The sequence below is a fragment of the Teleopsis dalmanni genome, chromosome 2 (assembly GCF_002237135.1).
Source record: "Teleopsis dalmanni isolate 2A chromosome 2, ASM223713v2, whole genome shotgun sequence".
NCBI lineage: Eukaryota > Metazoa > Arthropoda > Insecta > Diptera > Diopsidae > Teleopsis > Teleopsis dalmanni.
Window position 1 is genome coordinate 108645830 of NC_051847.1, and position 25944 is coordinate 108671773.

The following is a 25944-nucleotide window of genomic DNA, read 5'->3' on the forward strand; positions in this document are numbered from 1 at the left end:
ATAACTGTTTTAAAAATATGGTTTATTATTATATAAATTGATGAATCCGACAAAACGATTATAAAAAAAAAATCAAATCAAAAAAATTTTTAATCTCAAAAATTAGTCAAAGTTAGTCAACGTGTCGTATATCAGCAGCAACAGTAAAAGAATAAAAAATTATTCTTATAAATAAAAAAAAGGAAATACAAAAAAAAATAAGATAAATCAAAAGTACAAAATATTCCTAATTTTTGTGCAATTACGGCAGAGTTTGCTACCAAAACTTACCACACAACGTATACAACAATTTTTAGAGGATCTAACATTGTCATCATCTAAAATCAGTTGTCCAAAATGACCGAAGAAAAAACGAGTGTTAACACCATGATTGAAGGAAGCGAAAGAAGAGATAGAACGGTGGCAGGTGTAAAACTGATCGCTTCATTTGATGGCGACAATAAATACCTGGCACTGTATATCGACAGCATCAACGCAATCATACCAGAGTCTTCATCTCTTACGGGCGAAGAGAAACCATTCTACTTTCAGTGTGTAATTAGCACTCTTCGTGGAGAAGCTCTGAACTTAGTAAGAAGAGAACAACCAACTTGTTGGGAGGAGTTGAAGGCACATCTGATTGATGAGTTTACGGATTCCAGTCCACTCACAACGCAACTGTTATAAGTAAGTAATATTAAATTTAAAGGTAAAGTTAGAGAATTTGGCGAAGAAATTAATTCCGAAATATGCAAAGTTAGGGATAATATTAAATAAAAAGAAATCAACATAACAAATATTAACTTCTTGCTCAATAAACTAAAAATGTTAAGTGTAAAAACACTGAAAAAGGGACTACCCTACCACTTAACGGCTTTAATTAATGCGAACATGGCTGCAGACGTTAACTCTGCTATAAAAATTTTAAAAGAGAATGATGAATATAACAATATTGTAGTTGGGAAAAACATTCATTTTAATCAACAATCAGGTTCTCAATTCAATAACGTTAGAAACTCGCATCAAAATGCATGCAATATTGATCATTATGGTAATAGTTCCTATAATATACCATATAAAAACCCTAATAAATTTCACGGTTCGCGAAACCAAAACATTAATAGAGCTTTAGAGGTTGATAACGAAAATTTGCGGTTAGAAGCCCCGGACTCTTACCAAAAATAGAACTACAATTACAAAATCAAACCTTTAAATTTCTTATTGATACAGGTTCATCAGTAAGCCTTGTTCAACCCAATATCTTAAAATCTCCAATATTAAAAGTAAAACCAATAACAGTAGCAACAATAACAGGGCAAATTACATTAAACAATATTCAAGAGGTTTATAATGATAAAGGAAAAAATTATTTGAAATTTTATGTGTGTGACCTCTCTAAAAATTATGATGGTCTTCTAGGTTTCGATGTACTTCAACAGCTTCAAGCGAAAATTGACGTTGTTCACAAAAATGTTATATTAAACAATATTACTTATAAATTTAAAAATAATTTCGATAATGAAATTAAAGAACTTCACTTCAATAGCAATGCTTATGAACCGAAATTTAGACTAAATCATTTAAATGATGAAGAACTAAGCGAAATAAATAAGATATTAAATAAGTTTGAAAATTTATGGTATAAAGTAGGCAATAAATTAACATTTACTAATAAAATCAAACATCGAATCAACACAACTCATGATGATCCTATATATGTTAAGTCCTACAGATACCCTGAAGTCCACAAATCAGAAATCGATACACAAATAAAAGAAATGTTAGATCAGGGGATTATTTGTCACAGTAAATCGCCTTATTCTGCACCAATTTGGGTGGTGCTTAAGAAGTTAGATGCTTCAAAAATTCAGAAATGGCGAATCGTAATCGATTACCGTAAATTGAATGATATAACTATTAGTGATAAATATCCGATACCCCTAATGGATGAAATACTTGACAAACTTGGCAGGTGTTTAAATTTTAGTACAATTGATCTTACAAAAGGATTCCATCAGATAGAAATGGATCCAAAGGATAGAATGAAAACAGCCTTTTCAACTAGAAATGGTCATTTTGAATTTTTGCGTATGGTCATTTTGAATGAAAAAGAAATTAAACAATTCTTGGGATTAGCTGGGTTCTATAGAAAATTTATAAAAGATTTTTCTAAGATAACAAAACCCCTAACTCATTGCTTAAAAAAAGGCAACAAAATCAATATAACTGATAGGGAATATAACAAAGCGTTTGATACAATCAAAATCTTAATAACAAAAGACCCTGTTTCGGTCTACCCAGATTATAAAAAAGATTTTACACTTACAACAGATGCTTCAAATACTGCACTAGGTGCAGTTTTAAGTCAACAAGGTCGCCCAGTTTGCTTTGCCATTCGCACCCTGAATGAGCATGAATCACACTATTCTACCACAGAAAAAGAACTGCTCGCTGTTGTTTGGGCCACAAAGTACTTTCGTCCATACCTCTATGGCAGGAAGTTTGTTGTAAATAGTGATTATCGCCCACTTCAGTGGCTTCACAACTTAAAAGAACCCAACTCTAAACTGCAAAGGTGGAAATGGAAACTAAATGAATATGATTTCACTGTGAAGTATATTCCAGGGAGAGAAAATCATGTGGCAGATTCTCTGTCACGTATTCAAATTGAAGAATGTAATTTTGATGAAATTCCATCTGATATTGCCACCATTCATTCTACATCAGATAGTCAAAACTTTATCCCAATTGCGGAAAGACCACTCAATGTCTTTAAAAGACAGCTGAGATTAATAAGATCTAATGAAAATAGTACACATGTAGAGCATATATTCAAAAATTGTGTTACCACAATTAAATATATAGAATTAAATACTGAACAAACAAAAGACATTATAAAGTCATTTTTACTAACTAATACCATGGCTATTTTCATGCCAAATAATGAAGACTTTTTAAGATTTCAAAATATTTTCAAAACCTTGGTTTGCAATAGACGTCATAAGATTCTGAGAGCAAGTAAGGAACTGGAAAATATCCCTAATTACACCGACTTTAAAACTAAAATTCTTGAAATCCACTTAGAAGGACTTCATCAAGGAATTGAAAAAATTATATATCAATTCAAGAAAAGATATTATTTTCCTAACTATTTTAAAAAAATTACTAAAATCATCAATGAATGTGATTTGTGCAATCGATGCAAATATGACCACGTTGCAAACAAAATGCCATTTAAAATCACTCCTCCAGTTTACGAAATTAGAGAAAAATATGTGATAGATTTCTGGGAATGGGAAAAAAAACATTTTCTAACATGTATAGATTTGTACTCAAAATTCAGTACAATTGAAGAAGTACAAGCATTAAATTGGCTAGAAACAAAGAGAGCTCTTATTAAAATATTTAACACAATGGGACCTCCTAAAGTATTGAAAATTGACCAAGATCAAGGCATTAATAACGTAAATATCAAAGAATGGTGTAATGAATTAAATATTAAAATAGAAGTTTGTACTGGAAAACCGATATAGCAGACATTGAACGATTCCATAAAACCTTGAATGAAAAACTTAGAATAATTAACACCTCAGATGACTATTTTTTCAAATCACTCTGATGAGTCTGGGTAGTTCCCAGATGAAACGTGTCAGTGAAAACTGTTAGAGGACTGAGAGATTTTTAGCTCCCGAAAATGAGTTCGTAGGTTGCAAATCTATTCTGTACGGACGTTTGTGTGGACTGATAAGACTTTTAATTTTTTAATTTTAATTTTTAATTTTTAATTTATAATATTTATATTTATAATGTATAAACATTACAATTGCAGATATCATTGACAACTGTTTTGATGCCCTCAACAGTAAAACATTTAATGATCCCAAGCCATTGAAACGTGCGTTAAGATTCCAAAATTGTGTTTGGAAAAAGCTTTTGGATTTTAAAGAGTATATAAAGGTAGCAAAATATTTTGCGTTGATGGATTAATACAAACGATAAATGGTATATTGTCTTTGGCAAACAACTTGTTTAAAGAAAATACAAACATTTCCGTTATTTTGACTAGCCGCTTCAACCAAGATCCATTAGAAAACACGGTCTACGAGTTTAATATAATTGCGGCAAAGCTATTGTCTTTAAAATTATATCAGTTCAACTCGCAATCAAATTGCTTAGAAGATAAAGATGTTATGCTGGAATTAGATTTTTGCTCAATTCTAGAAAATATTCGCAGTTTGCATGGAGTACATACCGTAAATCCTAATAGCGAGCACGTTGTATTAACTGTGGAGGACGTTTGTGAAGCCAAAAAAAAAATCAGGCTTATTCTATTCAGATAGAATTCCTATAGAATTGACTTCTAGTCGATATTTTATTTGTTACATTGCACGTCGTCAAAAATGTCAAAAATGCCGAATGAACACAATCAAATCTAATGAAATTGTGTCTTATCCATCAGAGATGTTTATACACACCAAAAATTATAAGCTTAACAGCGATTTCGGATGCTTGCGTGCACCAACAAATTCATTTTTTAACATTTGTAAGATTCATATAAGTGTTTGAAAAGATTTTTAAAGAAAATAAAATATTAGAAATATAAGAAAAATTGTAATGGAATATGTGTAAAAGTCACTAAAACCATTAACAATGCTTCCTGGTTTGACGAAACGTATGAATGCTATTTACACCGGATTGAAATGTTAAAATTGGTGATTACGATATTGCTTCGGAAACATTGCGCATGGACAACATTTAAGAATAAAGTTTCATAGAATGGAAAAAATCAGATTTGAGACATAAATAAATTTGTAATGTGTTTTTACACTACAATTCATACCAATAGCAAACAGGTAATTTTGTTTTATATACTATTAAATTCAAAAGCTTATCAAATTATTTCGTCACGGAAATGCTGTTTGATCGCTTGTACATTTTATAGCGAACAAACATACAACATGCATATGTTATAATGTAATACAGAGGGTTGCACGTATGATTGAATAAGTATGCAGTCGGATTTTTGTCAGCACCACTTAAAGACCACTTTTCGCCAATAGCAACTCTTGCAAATTTGCACATAATACAAGCAAATCACATTTTATATAAAATGAATAGTTAATAAAAAATTGAAAATTAAAATGAATATGGAATTTAAAGGAATGCTAAGAATGTGTGTAATTTCAAGAAAACGCAAATGTATGCAGTTTTTGATTTTTGATTGAATTTTTGTTTACATATGATATTTGACATATGATTGCAATATTCATTGGAGTTTCAAATGAAGACTCACAATAATTCGCTTATTGTATTGGTTCACTTTGTTCTTTACTGACCGAATTGTTTAAATTGTTTACTGGCCTGGATAGAGAAAAAAGTGTTGTTGTTGTGTGTACATTTCAGTCAGTATAATCCAGCAACTTGGTATTTTTGAGAGAGCGACTGAAAAGACCTACAGATATAACGATTTCTACCGTGGTCATAACTAATTGTGAAAGAGGCAAAACTTTTATAGCGAAATCAAACAGGAGCTATATTGTTAATGACACTGAAATTTCGGTGCAATGTGAGAGGCAGTAATGTGTTGAATGATGTAGTACAATGCAATAAGTTGTGCCAGCTGGAGCACTTCATGAATTAATGAACGAAAAAGTGCACATCATACTCTCGCAGTTGTTATAAGCAAGCGAATATTCAAGAAACGCAACGAATACTGTTGTTGGGACCATAATTTGAGCCATTGGCTGCACATCTCTACACATTTTCTACCACACTCAACTCAAACTTGCTTCTTTCTAGGTTGTTATTTTTACTTATAATCTTAATTATATTTTATTCCATTGATGGAGGTTTTAAAAATTAAAACAAGGGCTTAGTAAGTATTTCATTTACAGCGCAATATTTTATCAGGAACCGTCATTTGTGTCAGCATAAATGCAACAGTGCAATTAAGTACTAAAATCTTATACTCTTATCTTATACTATTCTTTTACTATACTTTATATTACTATTGTTATTTTAGTTTTAAGTTCTCTATAACAAAAGTCTTTGCACTGAACGGTCGTGTGCGGAACTTCATATTTATTTCTAACAATTTGTTGTCACTTAATTGCGTATTTACAATGCCATACCGACAACAACACAGTACACACAACAACAACACAGTTTTTCAGAGTTAATAATCTTGATGTTATGCAGTTAGTTTTAAGGATTTTAAAAAAGAGTCAATAAGCTTCTAAATGAAACGAATTTGTCGCTTTTTAAATATGTAATCACAACTATTTTAACTGTATCGCAAACTTTGTAATGAAACTGATCTCATTATTGATAACGTAAAAATCAATATTTAATGAATCTTTAGCTTTAGTATTGTTATATATGTAACTATTTACCAAATAATGATCCGTGAATAAATAACATATGAGAAAGGTCAATTGTTTTTAATTTGAATTGTTATAGTAACGACGATAAAAACAAAAAAAAATTGTTAACTTCATTGTTGGAGCAAACATACATATATTCTACAAAATTTGTGTCATGCACCTAAAATAGTAAGTCAACAAATTTTCGATTCACACTTGTCAGGGTCTGCGGAGCTACTCGAATTTTATAATTTTTAAAAACTTGTGACCTGGAAAGAGTGGTCAATTTGAGTAGTTTCGAAATATCGATAACAAACTTGTATCCCGTAGCCTTGAAAGAGTAATTAAAACAAAAAATTGAAAATAAGTGCTTCCAATTGTATGATAACAGTTTAGGTTGTTTTAATAGGAACTAAACAATATTGTAGTTTGTTATAGGCAAAAATACCAAAATTTTGTAAGCCCAGAGTAATTTTTCTGGGCGGATGTTGTCTTTTCTTTGGACAATATTTTAATTACAACTCCAAACAGAAAATTACATAGATAACATGTTTAGAAGGTTCTGGTTTGATCACAAAATGTGGGTTTTAAATTGCAACGAGAAAAGCGTAAATTTTCTTAGTATAAAGTAGTCCTAAAAAGCTTCATGAAATTTGTGAAATATTATATCCTAGAAATATAAAGAAACTTCAGTTGTTTTTGGGGTTAATTACTTTTTAAAGGCATTATATATCAACTGTTAGAAATAAAAGTGCCCCTTTATAAAAGTAAATTAAAACCTGCTGAAATCCAGATTATACAATTTGTTGAAATGGTTTATTGTATTTCCACCTCTCTGATATATCTCTATATATCCCACAGCCTGTTCATTCTATTCGCAGTTGCCAAAAGTGAAAAATTCATAAAAAACCAAATTAACATAAAAACAAAACATATATATTTTAAAAAAGAATAACTAAGTTTATTTGTCAAAAATTTATAAAATGGTTGCTAACTTGCAAAATACAAATGAAAACAAAAGCCAATGTCGAGTGAAGGGAGTATATGGGGTTTTAATATGTAACGTAAAGGCTCTCTAAAAACAAACGTCAATCTTACCTGCTCGTGGAGCTCCCCGCTTTTATATGCAATACTCTGATATAGACAGCGAATAGACAGCGAAACATCTATCTCACACCAACTCATAAGGGCAGGAAACGTAGTAACACTATTAAAATAGCAAGACGAGAAAATAAGAATGGCGCACATAAAATTTTTGAACGAGAGTTGAAAAAAGAAATAAGGCTAAAACACAACTTCCTAATCTCGAATATCTTATGAAAAGACAAGTACTGCACAAGTACTTGTCTGTGAGTATTTAAATATCGGTAAGGATGTTAAACGTCAAGTATGGAATGTACTTTCCTAACAATTTAGCTTCTGAAGCTGATGCACCTTCTGCGAGCGGTAATATGGAAACTATTTTTATTCTCACAAGGAAACTTTTAAATAAGCAATTCATTAGCAACACGCCTATTAAAGATAAGTCAGACAGACTCCTAACAACAATAACAACTGTCGCGCTGCCACAAACATTTTTAAGAACCTCTGAACCAACTATTAGATTATATCTCACACGACAACGCAACGACTACCTTCCCACCAAGTCGATCTTTAGGAAATATATCTTCAAATCACCCTACCATAGAAGTAATTATGCAAACTATAATGCAACTGAAAAATGGGAAATCTCCTAAAATGTATAATATTTCAGTGGAAAAACACACTGGAAAAGTGTGTTTTTTGTAATAATGGAAAAGTACTTTTTGGTGATTAAGAAACTAAAAAAAAGCGACAGAAGGATAGGTATATCTCTAATGTTTGCATCGTGCAAAATCTTTAATAAAATATTGTTAAAGCTCATCCTCCGGCCACTAGATTAAAATTTGCGGAAATAACAATCATGCTTTCACCCTAATCACACCTGCCTTATTTATATCAACAGTTTGAGATTAATAAAAGAACAATGCAACGAGTTTAATAGCTCGCCTTATCTTGCATTCATAGATTTAAAAAAAAAATTTCGACTCTCTCGACAGAAAATTTATATGGGAAGTATTAAGAAGCATACCGACGCCAGAAAAAGTAGTAAACTTAATTCGCGCCAAATACCATGATCTCAGTGTCATGAATACCATGATGTCAATGTTTTTAGGTCAAATTAGTTGTTGCGTGATAAACAAACTATAACTATAAGGATTTTCTGAAATCATGTTTACATTATGGTTGGGTGAGCAGTTGGAATATACCTACACACATTATCGATGCAAATAGAAAAATATTGAATAACTACAAGTGCTGTTAGGTGTTGTTCTAAAACAACTGTTTTATTCGATTTAAATTTTTAATTCTTATGAAAAATTGAGATCTTATCGTTATCTTTGTGCAGTTATGACTTTATCGATTATGTTTAGCATTTTCTCTAGTTTTTTTAACTAATAAGTGATTTAACTGAATGGAAGCATTCTCGTATGGTGTCTATCTGATATAATTAGTGGTTACATAAAATCAAAACTAAGGAGAGCGGCTCTTAATTCTTAAATTCATAAGCATTAAGTTAACATTAAACAATTGATAAACATTAAAAAATTACAGCTCTAAAGATTGTGCGAGATATTTATTTTCGGGTGCTAATTGTGAAGGCTATTTAAATATGTTTTTATAATTAAAATTGATTTTGATCAGTTTTCCATTAACAGTCTTCATTAGTATTTAACTTAAATTAATTAAATACTCTTCGAAACATATATAATATTTTACTAATAGTAAGCATTAGTGCCTTTTTGTTTGTGAATTGTTAAAATTGGCAGGAACCTTATTTTCAGTTATATTAAACGCTTGCCTTTCACTTACTTCAAATAAACAATATTTGAAATCATACTTTGTCACATTTTACAACCAGTATTTTCTCACATAAATTCATAACAATTTACCGACGCTTCATAAAATACTTTCAAAATGTTCAGAAAACTTATATGATATGAATATATGTATTAAAGCTTGATCTTATATATATTTATTATATTAATTATAAATATTATAAAAATAGAATTTTTATTCTATAGATAAAGAGTTGATAAGAGGAAAGTTACAGACTTTGTGCAGAGTAATTGTTTTATGACCACTTTTCAGTTCCTCTTGTATGAAATTCTTAACTTACAGATATGTATACCATTTTTAAACATTTTTTATACTTAAATTACTTTCTGATTATATTGTTAATATAAAAATATAGCACTTATATAGCATTTTCTATTGCACAGCAATGCTTTGTTGGTTATGGAAATGATGGATATTAGCTGACTTCACACTTCACTTTTAGTTAAGTAGTTATATGGGTTTATATTGTTAAACAATTAAAGATGTCACTTCTTTCAATATTAATTACAGTCATGTCTGGCAGATGCTGGAGTAAAACTGATAGATAAATTTTATATTTTTGGCACACAAAAAACTTCTACTTTGAATAGTAATATAGGTAAACATTTGCGCAAACTCGAACCCGCCTATAAAAAGACTTTAGGAAGTTGTCACTACGATAATAAATTCTGCTTCAACCCTGCAGTCATTTTTAGCATTTCATTGGCCAATATTTTGATATATTAATACACCAGCTAAATAGCGTCTTCTTTATTACTGTGATTCAATAAAAATATACTTTTATTATGGTGTTAATGAATTATATTGTCATACATTTAATATTTAAATATTTAATATTTAATAATTTCTACATTTTTGATCTAGCACACTGTAGCAGCGCAAAGTTGAAAACAATGTGTATTACTATGCAGAGTCTTAACTAAGTTATTATCAAAGTGATTAAGAAACTACTCCATGTAAAGTAAATATTAGATTATTAGTGATTTAACCAGAAAGAGTTACTACATATGATAAGTTAAATACATTATTTTTATTTATTTTGCTTAATTAATGCAATTAAATTAAATGCATTTAGTTTTTTTGGCGTACTCAGTTTATTTGGTACGTTAGCAATATTTAGTATGCTAGTTTAAGCCAGCAGAAAACTTAAAATCATATTTACAAGTAAGGTAACTAATTTTTGATATAGAGCAAACTTTACAAACAGAATTTCAACAAAATTTTCCTTTTACAACAGCTAAAACGCTACTTTGTGAAATCTAATTTATTAAAACTGCAAGTTCATGTACTTGGTAAAAAATTGCTTAAATTGTAAATATTTATTTAACAACATTAGGCGTTTCCGGTGGCTCGCAAGTATGGCAAAAAACTGCAAATTGGTGGCGTATACTGGCAAAAATATACACAAAACAACAACACTTTTTTCTCTATCTAGGCTAGTAGTTTTTTACTGGTCTAGTATAGAACAAATTGTTAACAATACAATAAGCGAACTATTGTGAACCTTTATTGGAAACTCCAATAAATATTGCACTCATATGTCAAATATCATATGTAAACAAAACGTCAATCAAAAATCAAAAATTTCTAACATTAGAAAAATTCTGTATTCATTTAAATTTTCAATTTTATATTAACTATTCATTTTATAAAAAATGTGATTTGTTTGCATTATGTGCACATATGCAAGATTTGATATTTGCTAAAACATAACCTTTGACAGATTTCAACAGGATGCCAATGTCTCGCGTAGCGAATATAGACCACCATGCATTTTTTGCCATACTTATGTAAGGTGATGGCAATCCTGATAGAAACGTGAGAGGAAAAGAAAAAGCAGTTCTGAGTTGTTGGTTGATCACCGCTTGCTTTGGGTCCGGTTTGTATTTTCCGTGTGTAATTTTATTTTCTATAAATTAAAAACCCTTAAAACATATAAGGGTGTTTATAATTCTTCTCTTACAAATCAGAAGTGTACATAAAAGCGAAAGGAATGAACGTATAAAATTCCTAAACGTCCGTGTACTGCGAAAATTTTTTGTTTATAATCCATTTATTTTATTACAATCTGTCAGGTATGAATGACAATAATTAATATTAACATGAATCGTAATAATAGTTATTACCAACTTAAAAAAGTTGGATGCATATATATGCGATGAGCGTAATTCTTTGTAATTCGAGATATTTCTTCCTTGATTGTCGGAACACGTAGTTGTTTACGCAGCTGTTCGTTCATTTTATACCAAGGTGCAATTGTGATCATTCGTAGTGTCTTAGATTGAAAACGCTAGATTATTGCCAAGTTTGAGTTTGCTGCAGTGCCCCATAATTGAGTTCCATAACTCCATATAGGTTTTAGTACTGTCACTAGCTTATTGCCTAGTGACAGTTTAGAATTTCAGCTAAGGAACGCTTATTATATATGTGTGGTTTCCATGTTAATTTACTATCCAGATGTATACCAAAGTATTTTGTTTCTTGCTTGTGGTAAATGAGTATTGTTTATTAAGACAGGCGGACGCGTAAAACGTTTTGTAGTAAATGTTACTTTTACAGATTTTGACTCATTTGGTTTGATACGCCAATTTTTCATCCATAGCGCAACATTGTTAAGGCAGATTTGTAGTTTGGTGAAAGCACGAATTGGGTCACTGTCAACTGATAGAATAGCTGTGTCGTCTGCAAATGTACCGATAACACTCTCATCGGTAAGGGGAAGATCCGCAGTATATAAAAGAAAAAGCATTGGTCCCATTATGCTACCTTGAGGTACTCCTGCTCCTATATCATGAAGTACTGTAGTTTCGTTTCCATGCTTAATGAAAAAGTTCCTTGCCGAGAGGTATGATTTAATAAATATGAAAAAATTTAGGGGTAGATTCAGTTTTAGTTTGAAAAGAAGGCCTTCATGCCATACTCGATCAAAAGCTTGTGAAATATCTATAAATGCCGCAGTGCAATATTTTTTACCATCTATCGCACTATGGATATGTGTGACAAGTCTATGAATTTGTTCTATTGTGCTATGTTTTTGGCTAAGGTCGAATTGATGGTCAGGGATGAGTTTATTTTGTTGAATAATCACTGTAATACGCTTTAGAAACAGGATTTCCATAACTTTTGACAGGATCGGAAGTAGATTTATTAGGCGATATGATTTGACGTCTTCTAGACTTTTCCCTGGTTTCGGTATCATGGAAATTTGCGCTATCTTACACTGTGACAGAGTAAGGCCCCTCATTATCGCAACGTTAAGTAGATGAGTGAGAAATACAAATCCTTTTGGTGGTAGCAGCTGCAGGGATGGCCTGTGATCAAATCGTATCCTGGAGCTTTTTTTATTTTTAACTTGGCTATTACATCCATAACTTCATTAACAGAATATCTTTTAATTGGAAGTTCTAACTGGTAAGGCTCTTGTAGAAAATTTATTTTTTACTTTTAACTTCGCTATTACATCCCTAACTTCATTAAGAGAATATCTTTTAATTGGAAGTTCTAACTGATAAGGCTCTTGTAGAAAATTTATCCTTTGTTTCATGATATCTGGCATATTTTGAGTATCATTTAGTTTGAAGACCTGATCCAAATATAACGCGAATGTTGCAGCTTTTTTAATATCGCTTTTTGCCCATGAGTTGTCTATTTTGCGTATAGGTGGTTGATAAGCAGTCGGTCGTTATTCTTTTTTATGGCTTTCCAAAGGGAGTAATTTGTATCTCATGAAGTACTTAGGTTTTGGAGGTACGTGCGATTATTGTTGTACTTTATAAGAAGGACTTTAACGAGTTTACATAATTTGTTCATGCGAGTTTTGTCCGCAGGGAATCTCGTCTTTTGCCAATGTTTTTTCACTTGTCTCTTACGCTTTTCTTTGATTAGGTATCTAATGTTAAATTGATATTCTTGCTTAACACTTTTTGAAAACGAAGGAGTTGATTCCCAGGCAGACATTTGGACACATGAGTTGAAATGCTCTACTGCTTCAGTCACAGCAATTTCAGTGTTCAACTGGACTTCGGTATTTAGACCAATTGTAATTAGTTGACGATAACTGTTCCAATCAGTATTTTTATTATGAAGAATAAATTTTTCCATAATTTCACAAAAGCCATTGAAAGTGATTATTATTGACGAGTGTTCAGATGACCATTCGAAATTGGACTTACAGGTAGTTGTCTCGATACATACCCCCTTTGATACCGTAAAATCAATTAAGTCAGATATTTTTCACCTATTGAAATTGTGTGGAGATTGAGTATATTAATTGTTTCGAAAAGTTGTCTTCCTTTTGGCGATTTTAAGCGGGAACCCCATTTTAAGTGTTTTGCATTACAATATCCGCCTACTAGATACCTAAATCCTAGCAACTGAAAAAATGATATGTACATATTCTTCGAAATACTGTGACGCGGTGAGCTGTAGAGTGATGAGAAAGTCATATCGCCTTCTTTAGTTTGTACTACAATGTTTGGTGTCTGAATTTCATTCGAGCAATATGGTTTTACTTCTTAATGTTTTATCGATTTCCTTATGAGGATCGCAGTGCCACCATTTACATTACCATTGGGATGAATTGTGTGATAAAGTTCGTAGTTCGGAATTTTAAAAAAACTACGTGTCGTAAAATGGGTTTCTGATACCAGCGTTATATCGACCTGGTTTATTTTTAAGAATGCTTTTAATTGGACAGAATGTTTTGATAGACCATTTGCGTTCCATATAACTATGACTAAATCAAGAATTTTGTTTAGTCGTCAAGTTGATCAGTAAATTTGTTATTACTACGATTTGTTGCATCGTTTGCTTCAATGGTGTTGTCATCTCGCTGAATTCTTCCACAAAATTATTTGAAATTGGTGAAAGCTTCTCCTCTGTTGCGCTATTGGTGTCTGACTTCACTATTTGTTCGAATGTTCGTGATGGATGAGAGTTCTTAATGTAATTTTTGGTTAGAGAAGGCAGAGAATTTTCTTGACTTTGAAGTTCTGGTGCCTTAGGCCTTAATTGGGAGTTAATTTTTTTTTAGCATGTTTTTGTAAATTTGACATCATTTGTAATTAGCCGGATGATTTAACTCACATAGAACACAATTGACATCATTGGAGCTGCTTTTCTTTTCACAATTTATAGAATTTATAGATAATAAACATGGGAAGAGGTTCTCCTGACCTTCTACGTTTAATGATCCAAACATTTACAGCCTTATGTTCAAGCTCCAGAAGTGTATTTTTGATTTCATCAATATCGGTTGAGTGATGCAAATTTTTCAATATGACTCTAAAGCTTCGCTCAGTTTTTGGTTTGTAAGTGGTTTTTAAGTCTGTATTTTTGAGCTCTAACTGTTTTACAGATGTAGAAGGTTGAACTTTTAGTTGACTTGGAAATAGTACTTTTAAGTTGAATTGATTAAGCGCATGTTCGTTTAATAGATCTATTAGAGGCTTGATGCAATTTACGTTATCAATAAATATTGATGAAGGTTTCAGTACTTTTGAAGGAGTATCATTATTTTTTAACGATTCTTCATTTATTTCATTGTCATCTACCTGTAGGTCTGCGTATTGGTTTCGTTTGACAGGTCCATGTAGCCATTATGAATCTAGCTTGGTTTATTTTTGGTTTGTTTGGTTTTTACTTGGACTATCGCGTTGACGTTTACGATTATTGTCCAAGTGTCGTTAGCAGAGGTAGCGTTTCTGCTGATTACAGCTTGATTCGATACTTTGTGTCGGAGAACTTCATTTTTTTCTTCATTACACAATTTTTGAAGCTGTTGTTGAAGTTGTTGAATTTTTTGTTGTATATTCTTCACCTGGACTGATTTAGCTGTTTTTACTTTTAGATGACTCGAAGTCGTATTGCTTGGTGCATGTCGTGTGTTCATGTTACTTTCATTTGATATTGTTGCATGTTGGTTTGGAAAACTATGTTTTAAGTTTTCGTTTTCATTATTGATTAATTTCATTTTATTAGCGATGGCAATTCCACTAGCTATTTTGGTTATACTTGTTTCAATTTTTGATTTTTCTAAAGGTTTGGTTGAAGAATGATCTATTATTTTAGTGTCATCTATGTTTAGTGTTATACCAAGTGTACCGGTATGAAATGAGCGTTTTTTGGTGAAAATAAAACACTAATTATTAATAGGAAAGTAAAAAACATTTTATTCAAAGTATTGGCCATTGCTTTCTACACATTTTGACCACCTTTCTGGCAATTTGTGGATACCACGCCAAAAAAATTGTTCGTCTTTTAAACCAAACCAACCAGACACCCAATTTTCGACCTCCTCGTAGGAATCAAAGTGCTGCTCAGCCAATGCGTGTCCCATCGATTAAAACAAATGGTAGTCGGAAGGAGCCAAGTCTGGTGAATACAGCGGGTGGGGTAGCAGCTCCCAGCCAAGTATTTTGATTGCATCGTGAACCCGTTTTTCTTTGTGTGCAGGTGCATTGTCATGGAGCAGAATTACCTTGCCGTGTTTTCTGGCCCATTCTGGTCGTTTCTCGATCAATGCATGGTTCAAATTTATCATTTGTTGTTCATAGCGACCAGCATTGGCGGTTTCACCAGGTTTTAGGAGCTCGTGGTACACCACATCTTTCTGGTCCCACCAAACACACAGCATTGTCTTCTTGCCATGATTAACCCATGATTTTTTCCGTTTAAGATTCTTAAAATAAATCCATTTTTCATCGCCAGTAACAATCCGATGCAAAGTGTTATCCGATGCAAAGTGTTGCTTCTGATAGAGCATGATCACCATAAGCCTCGACAAGCATTCGATGCGACTCTGCACCACTTTTCTTCTAATGAAAACAAAAAATTAATGCTTTCCGCAAATCATCACTTTCTGGTAGAAAATTCGACATTTTTAACACGATGAAAAAATATGATGTTGTCTGTTCAATGACTTGATGTATACTAAATATATTTCACACATGTCATAGCAAACAAACAAAAAGAAATAAAAGCTCGTTCACAACAAATGTTCCCTGTCGGAACATTTGTATCTTTACGCTCGCTTCATACAGCTACACCTGTTATAGCCATTTAGGCCATTTTCACTTATTAGGGAGTGCCGACGTACAACTTTTTCACAATCGCTAATGCAGTAGACTTTCAATATAATTACAGTTGGTTTATTTTATTATTTTTTAATTATTTAAAATTTCAAATTTATAAATAAATAAATTTATTTTTGTTTGAATTCATATATTTTCTTTTTTACCTTAAGATTCATTAAATATTTTGAGCTGTTATTGGTCGATTATTACTGGTAGATCCAATTATTATTGTGTCTTTCTGTTGATGTTTCTGCTGCTGCTGTTGTTGTTGCTGTTATTGTTGTTGCTGTTTATATTGTTGTTGCTGATGTTTATATTTTTTAATTTCTATAAAAACAAAGTAAAAACTTTTTGTTTTTTGTTTCCACAAGTTATGTTAAAATACGACACAGAACTTTTAAACTTTTATATTTCGCGATGTATAAGGTTATTTATTATTGTTCAAACAAAGTGCACAAAACATTTGATACTCTATCCGACTGGAATCCCTCACCGTTACAATAGTTCACTACTTCATATTTTCTACTCTCTTCGTTCAAATTTAGAACTCATCTTATATAACTATACTTAATGCAAAATCCAATATTTGCTCTTAGAATTGCCCAAATTACCTCATTGGATTTCTTCCATAATTTCATAAATTATGAAAATCCAATTATCATTGGATTTCTTTCCATAATTTGCTAAATTCGCATTTTACTTTTAGAAGAATGCTCTACTTATTTTTACAATTCTTCCGTATTTAATATTTTCAAAGTCACTTACATCATAACACCATTTATTAACCAAATACCAAAAATCAGCATTTCTTATCGTCGAACTGACGATCTGATGTTTTGGGTATCGGTCAACAACTGCCAAGATGCAAACAACCCTGCCCACTTTTAGGAAAATATACGATCAACTAAGATCGTGCAAAAGTAAAATACTACACATACTTCTCTGAAAAACTGTAAAACCCGTAATATTAAATAAGATAATTATTTAACTCATAACAGAGCGTCCTTTCACGTATATATTAATTTAGTTATATAACATTAGTTCATTATTTAGCTATATTATTACACAATTATACGATTACTTAACCGTATATTAGGGATACTTAAATTCCCGTTTTTAACAAATCTTTAATATACCAAATATTTATAAAACAACATTACAATTCATGTTTTTATATGAAATTAAATTTTACTTACACACACCGTTCACCGCTCATACCATACAACAAACTCTACTCTCCTTCTTCCTCTTCTTCGTTTTGTCATTTTTCGTAGTGTTGCCAGCTAGTTTGTACTTGAAAACTTGCCCAATCCTGAAGATAAATCGTCCTCGATTTTCAAATCATCGTTTTCATAAACGTAAATTGATATTCTTGCTTAACACTTTTTGAAAACGAAGGAGTTGATTCCCAGGCAGACATTTGGACACATGAGTTGAAATGCTCTACTGCTTCAGTCACAGCAATTTCAGTGTTCAACTGGACTTCGGTATTTAGACCAATTGTAATTAGTTGACGATAACTGTTCCAATCAGTATTTTTATTATGAAGAATAAATTTTTCCATAATTTCACAAAAGCCATTGAAAGTGATTATTATTGACGAGTGTTCAGATGACCATTCGAAATTGGACTTACAGGTAGTTGTCTCGATACATACCCCCTTTGATACCGTAAAATCAATTAAGTCAGATATTTTTCACCTATTGAAATTGTGTGGAGATTGAGTATATTAATTGTTTCGAAAAGTTGTCTTCCTTTTGGCGATTTTAAGCGGGAACCCCATTTTAAGTGTTTTGCATTACAATATCCGCCTACTAGATACCTAAATCCTAGCAACTGAAAAAATGATATGTACATATTCTTCGAAATACTGTGACGCGGTGGGCTGTAGAGTGATGAGAAAGTCATATCGCCTTCTTTAGTTTGTACTACAATGTTTGGTGTCTGAATTTCATTCGAGCAATATGGTTTTACTTCTTAATGTTTTATCGATTTCCTTATGAGGATCGCAGTGCCACCATTTACATTACCATTGGGATGAATTGTGTGATAAAGTTCGTAGTTCGGAATTTTAAAAAAACTACGTGTCGTAAAATGGGTTTCTGATACCAGCGTTATATCGACCTGGTTTATTTTTAAGAATGCTTTTAATTGGACAGAATGTTTTGATAGACCATTTGCGTTCCATATAAGTATGACTAAATCAAGAATTTTGTTTAGTCGTCAAGTTGATCAGTAAATTTGTTATTACTACGATTTGTTGCATCGTTTGCTTTAATGGTGTTGTCATCTCGCTGAATTCTTCCACAAAATTATTTGAAATTGGTGAAAGCTTCTCCTCTGTTGCGCTATTGGTGTCTGACTTCACTATTTGTTCGAATGTTCGTGATGGATGAGAGTTCTTAATGTAATTTTTGGTTAGAGAAGGCAGAGAATTTTCTTGACTTTGAAGTTCTGGTGCCTTAGGCCTTAATTGGGAGTTAATTCTTTTTTAGCATGTTTTTGTAAATTTGACATCATTTGTAATTAGCCGGATGATTTAACTCACATAGAACACAATTGACATCATTGGAGCTGCTTTTCTTTTCACAATTTATAGAATTTATAGATAATAAACATGGGAAGAGGTTCTCCTGACCTTCTACGTTTAATGATCCAAACATTTACAGCCTTATGTTCAAGCTCCAGAAGTGTATTTTTGATTTCATCAATATCGGTTGAGTGATGCAAATTTTTCAATATGACTCTAAAGCTTCGCTCAGTTTTTGGTTTGTAAGTGGTTTTTAAGTCTGTATTTTTGAGCTCTAACTGTTTTACAGATGTAGAAGGTTGAACTTTTAGTTGACTTGGAAATAGTACTTTTAAGTTGAATTGATTAAGCGCATGTTCGTTTAATAGATCTATTAGAGGCTTGATGCAATTTACGTTATCAATAAATATTGATGAAGGTTTCAGTACTTTTGAAGGAGTATCATTATTTTTTAACGATTCTTCATTTATTTCATTGTCATCTACCTGTAGGTCTGCGTATTGGTTTCGTTTGACAGGTCCATGTAGCCATTATGAATCTAGCTTGGTTTATTTTTGGTTTGTTTGGTTTTTACTTGGACTATCGCGTTGACGTTTACGATTATTGTCCAAGTGTCGTTAGCAGAGGTAGCGTTTCTGCTGATTACAGCTTGATTCGATACTTTGTGTCGGAGAACTTCATTTTTTTCTTCATTACACAATTTTTGAAGCTGTTGTTGAAGTTGTTGAATTTTTTGTTGTATATTCTTCACCTGGACTGATTTAGCTGTTTTTACTTTTAGATGACTCGAAGTCGTATTGCTTGGTGCATGTCGTGTGTTCATGTTACTTTCATTTGATATTGTTGCATGTTGGTTTGGAAAACTATGTTTTAAGTTTTCGTTTTCATTATTGATTAATTTCATTTTATTAGCGATGGCAATTCCACTAGCTATTTTGGTTATACTTGTTTCAATTTTTGATTTTTCTAAAGGTTTGGTTGAAGAATGATCTATTATTTTAGTGTCATCTATGTTTAGTGTTATACCAAGTGTACCGGTATGAAATGAGCGTTTTTTGGTGAAAATAAAACACTAATTATTAATAGGAAAGTAAAAAACATTTTATTCAAAGTATTGGCCATTGCTTTCTACACATTTTGACCACCTTTCTGGCAATTTGTGGATACCACGCCAAAAAAATTGTTCGTCTTTTAAACCAAACCAACCAGACACCCAATTTTCGACCTCCTCGTAGGAATCAAAGTGCTGCTCAGCCAATGCGTGTCCCATCGATTAAAACAAATGGTAGTCGGAAGGAGCCAAGTCTGGTGAATACAGCGGGTGGGGTAGCAGCTCCCAGCCAAGTATTTTGATTGCATCGTGAACCCGTTTTTCTTTGTGTGCAGGTGCATTGTCATGGAGCAGAATTACCTTGCCGTGTTTTCTGGCCCATTCTGGTCGTTTCTCGATCAATGCATGGTTCAAATTTATCATTTGTTGTTCATAGCGACCAGCATTGGCGGTTTCACCAGGTTTTAGGAGCTCGTGGTACACCACATCTTTCTGGTCCCACCAAACACACAGCATTGTCTTCTTGCCATGATTAACCCATGATTTTTTCCGTTTAAGATTCTTAAAATAAATCCATTTTTCATCGCCAGTAACAATCCGATGCAAAGTGTTATCCGATGCAAAGTGTTGCTTCTGATAGAGCATGATCACCATAAGCCTCGACAAGCATTCGATGCGACTCTGCACCACTTTTCTTCTAATGAAAACAAAAAATTAATGCTTTCCGCAAATCATCACTTTCTGATAGAAAATTCGACATTTTTAACACGATGAAAAAATATGATGTTGTCTGTTCAATGACTTGATGTATACTAAATATATTTCACACATGTCATAGCAAACAAACAAAAAGAAATAAAAGCTCGTTCACAACAAATGTTCCCTGTCGGAACATTTGTATCTTTACGCTCGCTTCATACAGCTACACCTGTTATAGCCATTTAGGCCATTTTCACTTATTAGGGAGTGCCGACGTACAACTTTTTCACAATCGCTAATGCAGTAGACTTTCAATATAATTACAGTTGGTTTATTTTATTATTTTTTAATTATTTAAAATTTCAAATTTATAAATAAATAAATTTATTTTTGTTTGAATTCATATATTTTCTTTTTTACCTTAAGATTCATTAAATATTTTGAGCTGTTATTGGTCGATTATTACTGGTAGATCCAATTATTATTGTGTCTTTCTGTTGATGTTTCTGCTGCTGCTGTTGTTGTTGCTGTTATTGTTGTTGCTGTTTATATTGTTGTTGCTGATGTTTATATTTTTTAATTTCTATAAAAACAAAGTAAAAACTTTTTGTTTTTTGTTTCCACAAGTTATGTTAAAATACGACACAGAACTTTTAAACTTTTATATTTCGCGATGTATAAGGTTATTTATTATTGTTCAAACAAAGTGCACAAAACATTTGATACTCTATCTGACTGGAATCCCTCACCGTTACAATAGTTCACTACTTCATATTTTCTACTCTCTTCGTTCAAATTTAGAACTCATCTTATATAACTATACTTAATGCAAAATCCAATATTTGCTCTTAGAATTGCCCAAATTACCTCATTGGATTTCTTCCATAATTTCATAAATTATGAAAATCCAATTATCATTGGATTTCTTTCCATAATTTGCTAAATTCGCATTTTACTTTTAGAAGAATGCTCTACTTATTTTTACAATTCTTCCGTATTTAATATTTTCAAAGTCACTTACATCATAACACCATTTATTAACCAAATACCAAAAATCAGCATTTCTTATCGTCGAACTGACGATCTGATGTTTTGGGTATCGGTCAACAACTGCCAAGATGCAAACAACCCTGCCCACTTTTAGGAAAATATACGATCAACTAAGATCGTGCAAAAGTAAAATACTACACATACTTCTCTGAAAAACTGTAAAACCCGTAATATTAAATAAGATAATTATTTAACTCATAACAGAGCGTCCTTTCACGTATATATTAATTTAGTTATATAACATTAGTTCATTATTTAGCTATATTATTACACAATTATACGATTACTTAACCGTATATTAGGGATACTTAAATTCCCGTTTTTAACAAATCTTTAATATACCAAATATTTATAAAACAACATTACAATTCATGTTTTTATATGAAATTAAATTTTACTTACACACACCGTTCACCGCTCATACCATACAACAAACTCTACTCTCCTTCTTCCTCTTCTTCGTTTTGTCATTTTTCGTAGTGTTGCCAGCTAGTTTGTACTTGAAAACTTGCCCAATCCTGAAGATAAATCGTCCTCGATTTTCAAATCATCGTTTTCATCTAGTTCGGGAGAGCTGGAACACCATGGTTTAATTTTGTCAGATGCGAATACTGAGTAGAATTTACGGGATGTTATTTGCATTCCTGGTACATCTTCTACGATTTATTGGTCGTGACTTAAGATTTTGGAAATTTAATAAGGCCCACGATATTTCGGGTCGAATTTTCGTGATTCACCGGTTGCGGAAGGTTGGGACCACTGTTTAGGATTAGCGTGTTTGTTGTCGAACCGCTTTTTCCATTTGGAACGCTTTCGAGCAATTTCTACGGTCTGTAGACGTTTTTTGCAATAGTTATTTGTTTTTCGTCGTCATTTATGTCATCGTTGACAGTGGCTATAAGTTGATTGTGCACGACGTTTCTAAGATCGAAATCGATTATAAGTTCATTCGGGCTGAACCCTAATGTCGCATTCTTTTGCTAGGTTATTGTAAACTGTAGGTTTCGTAGTGTTGTATCCCAAGTTTTAGGATCATCATTCGATGTACGTAAGTAGTTCAGGACCGTATGCTTTGCACGTTCCACTTGCTCGTTGATTCGTGGTGTGCGCACAGCTGTTTTGATGTGTTGGATTCCGTTGGCGTTGCAATAGGCTTCAAAAGCTTTAGAGGTGAAGGCGGTATTCCTATCCGTTACAATTTGCGCTGGAAGCCCAAAGTAAGTAGATAAATTGTTCAAGGCATGCATTACATGCGACATTTCGTGTCTCGGACTACTTTAACCCCAAATATTTAGTAAACGAGTCTGATATAACCAACACATAACAGTTTCCCTTCTTGCTTCGATTGAAAGGACCCAAATGATCGATATGAATTAAACGGAAGGGTATAGGTTTTGATGGAAAGCACTCGATTTTTCCTCCGAATGCTTTTTGATAACAGCATTCAATACATAAGGCAATATATTTTTGTACGTACTTTCTAATACGATCAATCGTTTTCTCCAATGTGAAATGACCCTTCCAGTCATGATATAGTACCGGTTTTGTATCGTTGTATACACAGTATTCGTTTATATCGCGCAACTAATCAGTGCATTGCATATAATTATTCGAAAGTTTCTTTTTCAAATCTGTCTCGTTTATACTGTTTATAATATGACGTACTATAGCACTTTCGGGCATATCCGCTTTCATACCTAATGCCAGTATTTTAAAATAATATTCTTTCGATATGTGCATCATCTACGTTTATCGTAGCTGGAAAATCGTTTAGAAATCGCTCTGCGAATTGTTTCCAAGATATATAAATTTCTTGCAATGAATCCACCCAATATATAGCTGGACCTCGCATCTTTTGTTGTACTGTTAAAATCAAAATATTATTATTCCAATTATAACCCCTACGTGGTAGGCACCTTGACGTGGTGTAGGGGCTTAGCTACAGGCAAGCTTGCTGACTTTGGGTCTCCTGCTCATTGTCTATGCAATGGTCAGAAGACCTTTTTGTCGGTCTGGCTTGTGGGTACAACAAAGAACTACCAGTAGTTGTGTTGTCCTGTAGTTTATGTGCATGTATGTGTGTCTTTGTCTCTATGTATGCATGTATGTTCTTTGTGTTTTTAGAATGAATGGAAGTGTGTAGGTCCACTAGGTGTCTGGGGACCAGGGTTTATGACGAACCAAGACCGTCCATACGTGGTGCAGAGCCACATATTATGGCGGATCTAGAGAGGTAAACTCGATAAAACCCGCAATCCTGGGTGTATGAACGACCGTGCCCAAGGATGAATGGCACTGCGTAAGTGTGTCTTAGAACGGTGGACTCCGGATACCTGGCGACCTCCGGTTTCAATCCAGCCTTTCTGAAGTAAAGGGGGCTATGCTTCGGACGACCTCCCTTTCCCCTACACTCGTGGGAACATTTATGGACTCTTTAAACAAATTAAATAAACAAAAAACTAACAAGGAACTAGGTACCAGTTCCGAAGACGAGCTCCTGGCATCAAGCCAAGAAAACGAGCGAGTCGAAACCGCCATACTACCCAAAGTAGGCAGTAGCAGCCGCACTGCGCCTACTTCGCACATAACAGTAAAATCGGCAGACAAGCGCGCCAGCCATAGTGCGCCTGCTGAGAAATCAAAAAAGTCTGAGGCAAAGATCAGACGTCAAAGGTACCAGAAGGCCATGTTCATTCTTGGCAAGATTGCTAAAAATGAAGCTGAAGGTAAAGAACAGGCGTTTGACCGTACAGACAAAGTACGATATCAGAAGGTGGTCGATGAGTATAACGAATACCAGGCCACCCTATCAAAACCCGCAAAGGCAATGAAGAGGGATCGGTCTCAGGACGAGACGGCCCATACTTCAAAAAGCAAGGTAGCGAAAACGAGTTCTACTAGTAAACCGTCAACGAGTGCGAAAAGGGCATATAACGAAGTAGCAAGGGATGAGCTACAGGTGGCGCTCATTGATGATATTACCGGGAATGGAAAAAAGGTGCTGGAGAAATGGGGCGAGATTGAGCCCAAGCTGGCTGGAATGGTGATGGAACACCTTCTAACAAATCTAGACGCCCCCACACCAGGCTTTGATTCATCAGAAGTGGTTCGTGGTTGCAGGGTCTTCAAATGTGATGACCAGCTATCTAAAGTATTTCTTGGCAACTGCATTGCTAAGGTAAGTGATGCATGGGAAGGTTTAAGGCTAAAGCTTATCCCAGCCAACGATATCCCTAGAAGACCAAGGGCCCGCATTTGGCTGCCAATCATGAAGATGGAGCATGAGAAAGTTCTCCAGCTGCTACAACGGCAGAACCAAAATGTGCCAATGAATGACTGGGTAGTCATCAAGGACGAGGGCACACAAAAAAACAATATGACGCTTCTTCTGGCGATAAACGAGGAATCCGTGAAGCCATTGGAAGAAATGGACTGTAAGCTAAGGTTTGGCGTACGGTACACCAAAATAAAAATATTCCGCCCAACAGGCAATGATGATGATGGCAAGGAGTTAGAGGATGCTAACAAATTGCTTGACGGTATGAAGCTTCAGGAAGAAGCTTCAGAAACCTCGTAAGCCTGCACGAATGCTGAAAGTAGCACAAATTAACCTTCAGCATTCAAAAATCGCATCGGACAATCTCGCCATCTTTCTCATAGAGGAGGATGTCGATGTCAGCATTGTGCAAGAGCCATGGGTCAGAGGTAAGGACATCATGGGGCTAATGCTGAAAAATTATAACAATTTATATATTAGGAACAATGGTAAGCCAAGATCATGTATCCTAGTAAAAAAATGTATTAATGCCTTTTTATGTCCACAGTATAGCGATAAAGATCTAACAGTCGTAAGGATCGAAATGCCAGGTGGACAAAATTTTATTGTGGCTTCTGCTTACATGGCACATGAAAGAGATGCTCCTCCGGAAGAGGTAGTCGCGCTAGTAAACAGAAGTACATCAAAAGATATTCCCACGTTAATTGGAAGTGACGCCAATGCGCGGCATACGCTTTGGGGCAGTTCGGAAACCAATGACAGGGGTGAGTACCTTTTTGATTTTATTAGCAATTCGAACCTTTTAATTTGCAATAGAGGTAAAACACCTACTTTCACTTTCCCCAGTTAACAAGGGTTTGAAGGATGGGAAGAAGTGCTAGATATAACACTCCTATCCGAAAATCCAGATATTGTAGTTAGTAATTGGAAGGTATCTGACAAGAAATCCTTTTCGGATCATAGTTGGATTCTCTTCAACTTAAACATTAAACCAAATCATACCA

At 33.3% G+C, this 25944-nt stretch overlaps 1 protein-coding gene across 1 annotated transcript; it reads left to right on the forward strand.

Moving 5' to 3' along the window:
- The first annotated feature begins 24088 nt into the window (after positions 1 to 24088).
- On the forward strand, positions 24089 to 25240 carry LOC119675397. Its single transcript, XM_038086595.1, has one exon. The coding sequence runs from the start codon at positions 24089 to 24091 to the stop codon at positions 25238 to 25240; it is 1152 nt and encodes a 383-aa protein (XP_037942523.1).
- The last annotated feature ends 704 nt before the right edge of the window (positions 25241 to 25944 follow it).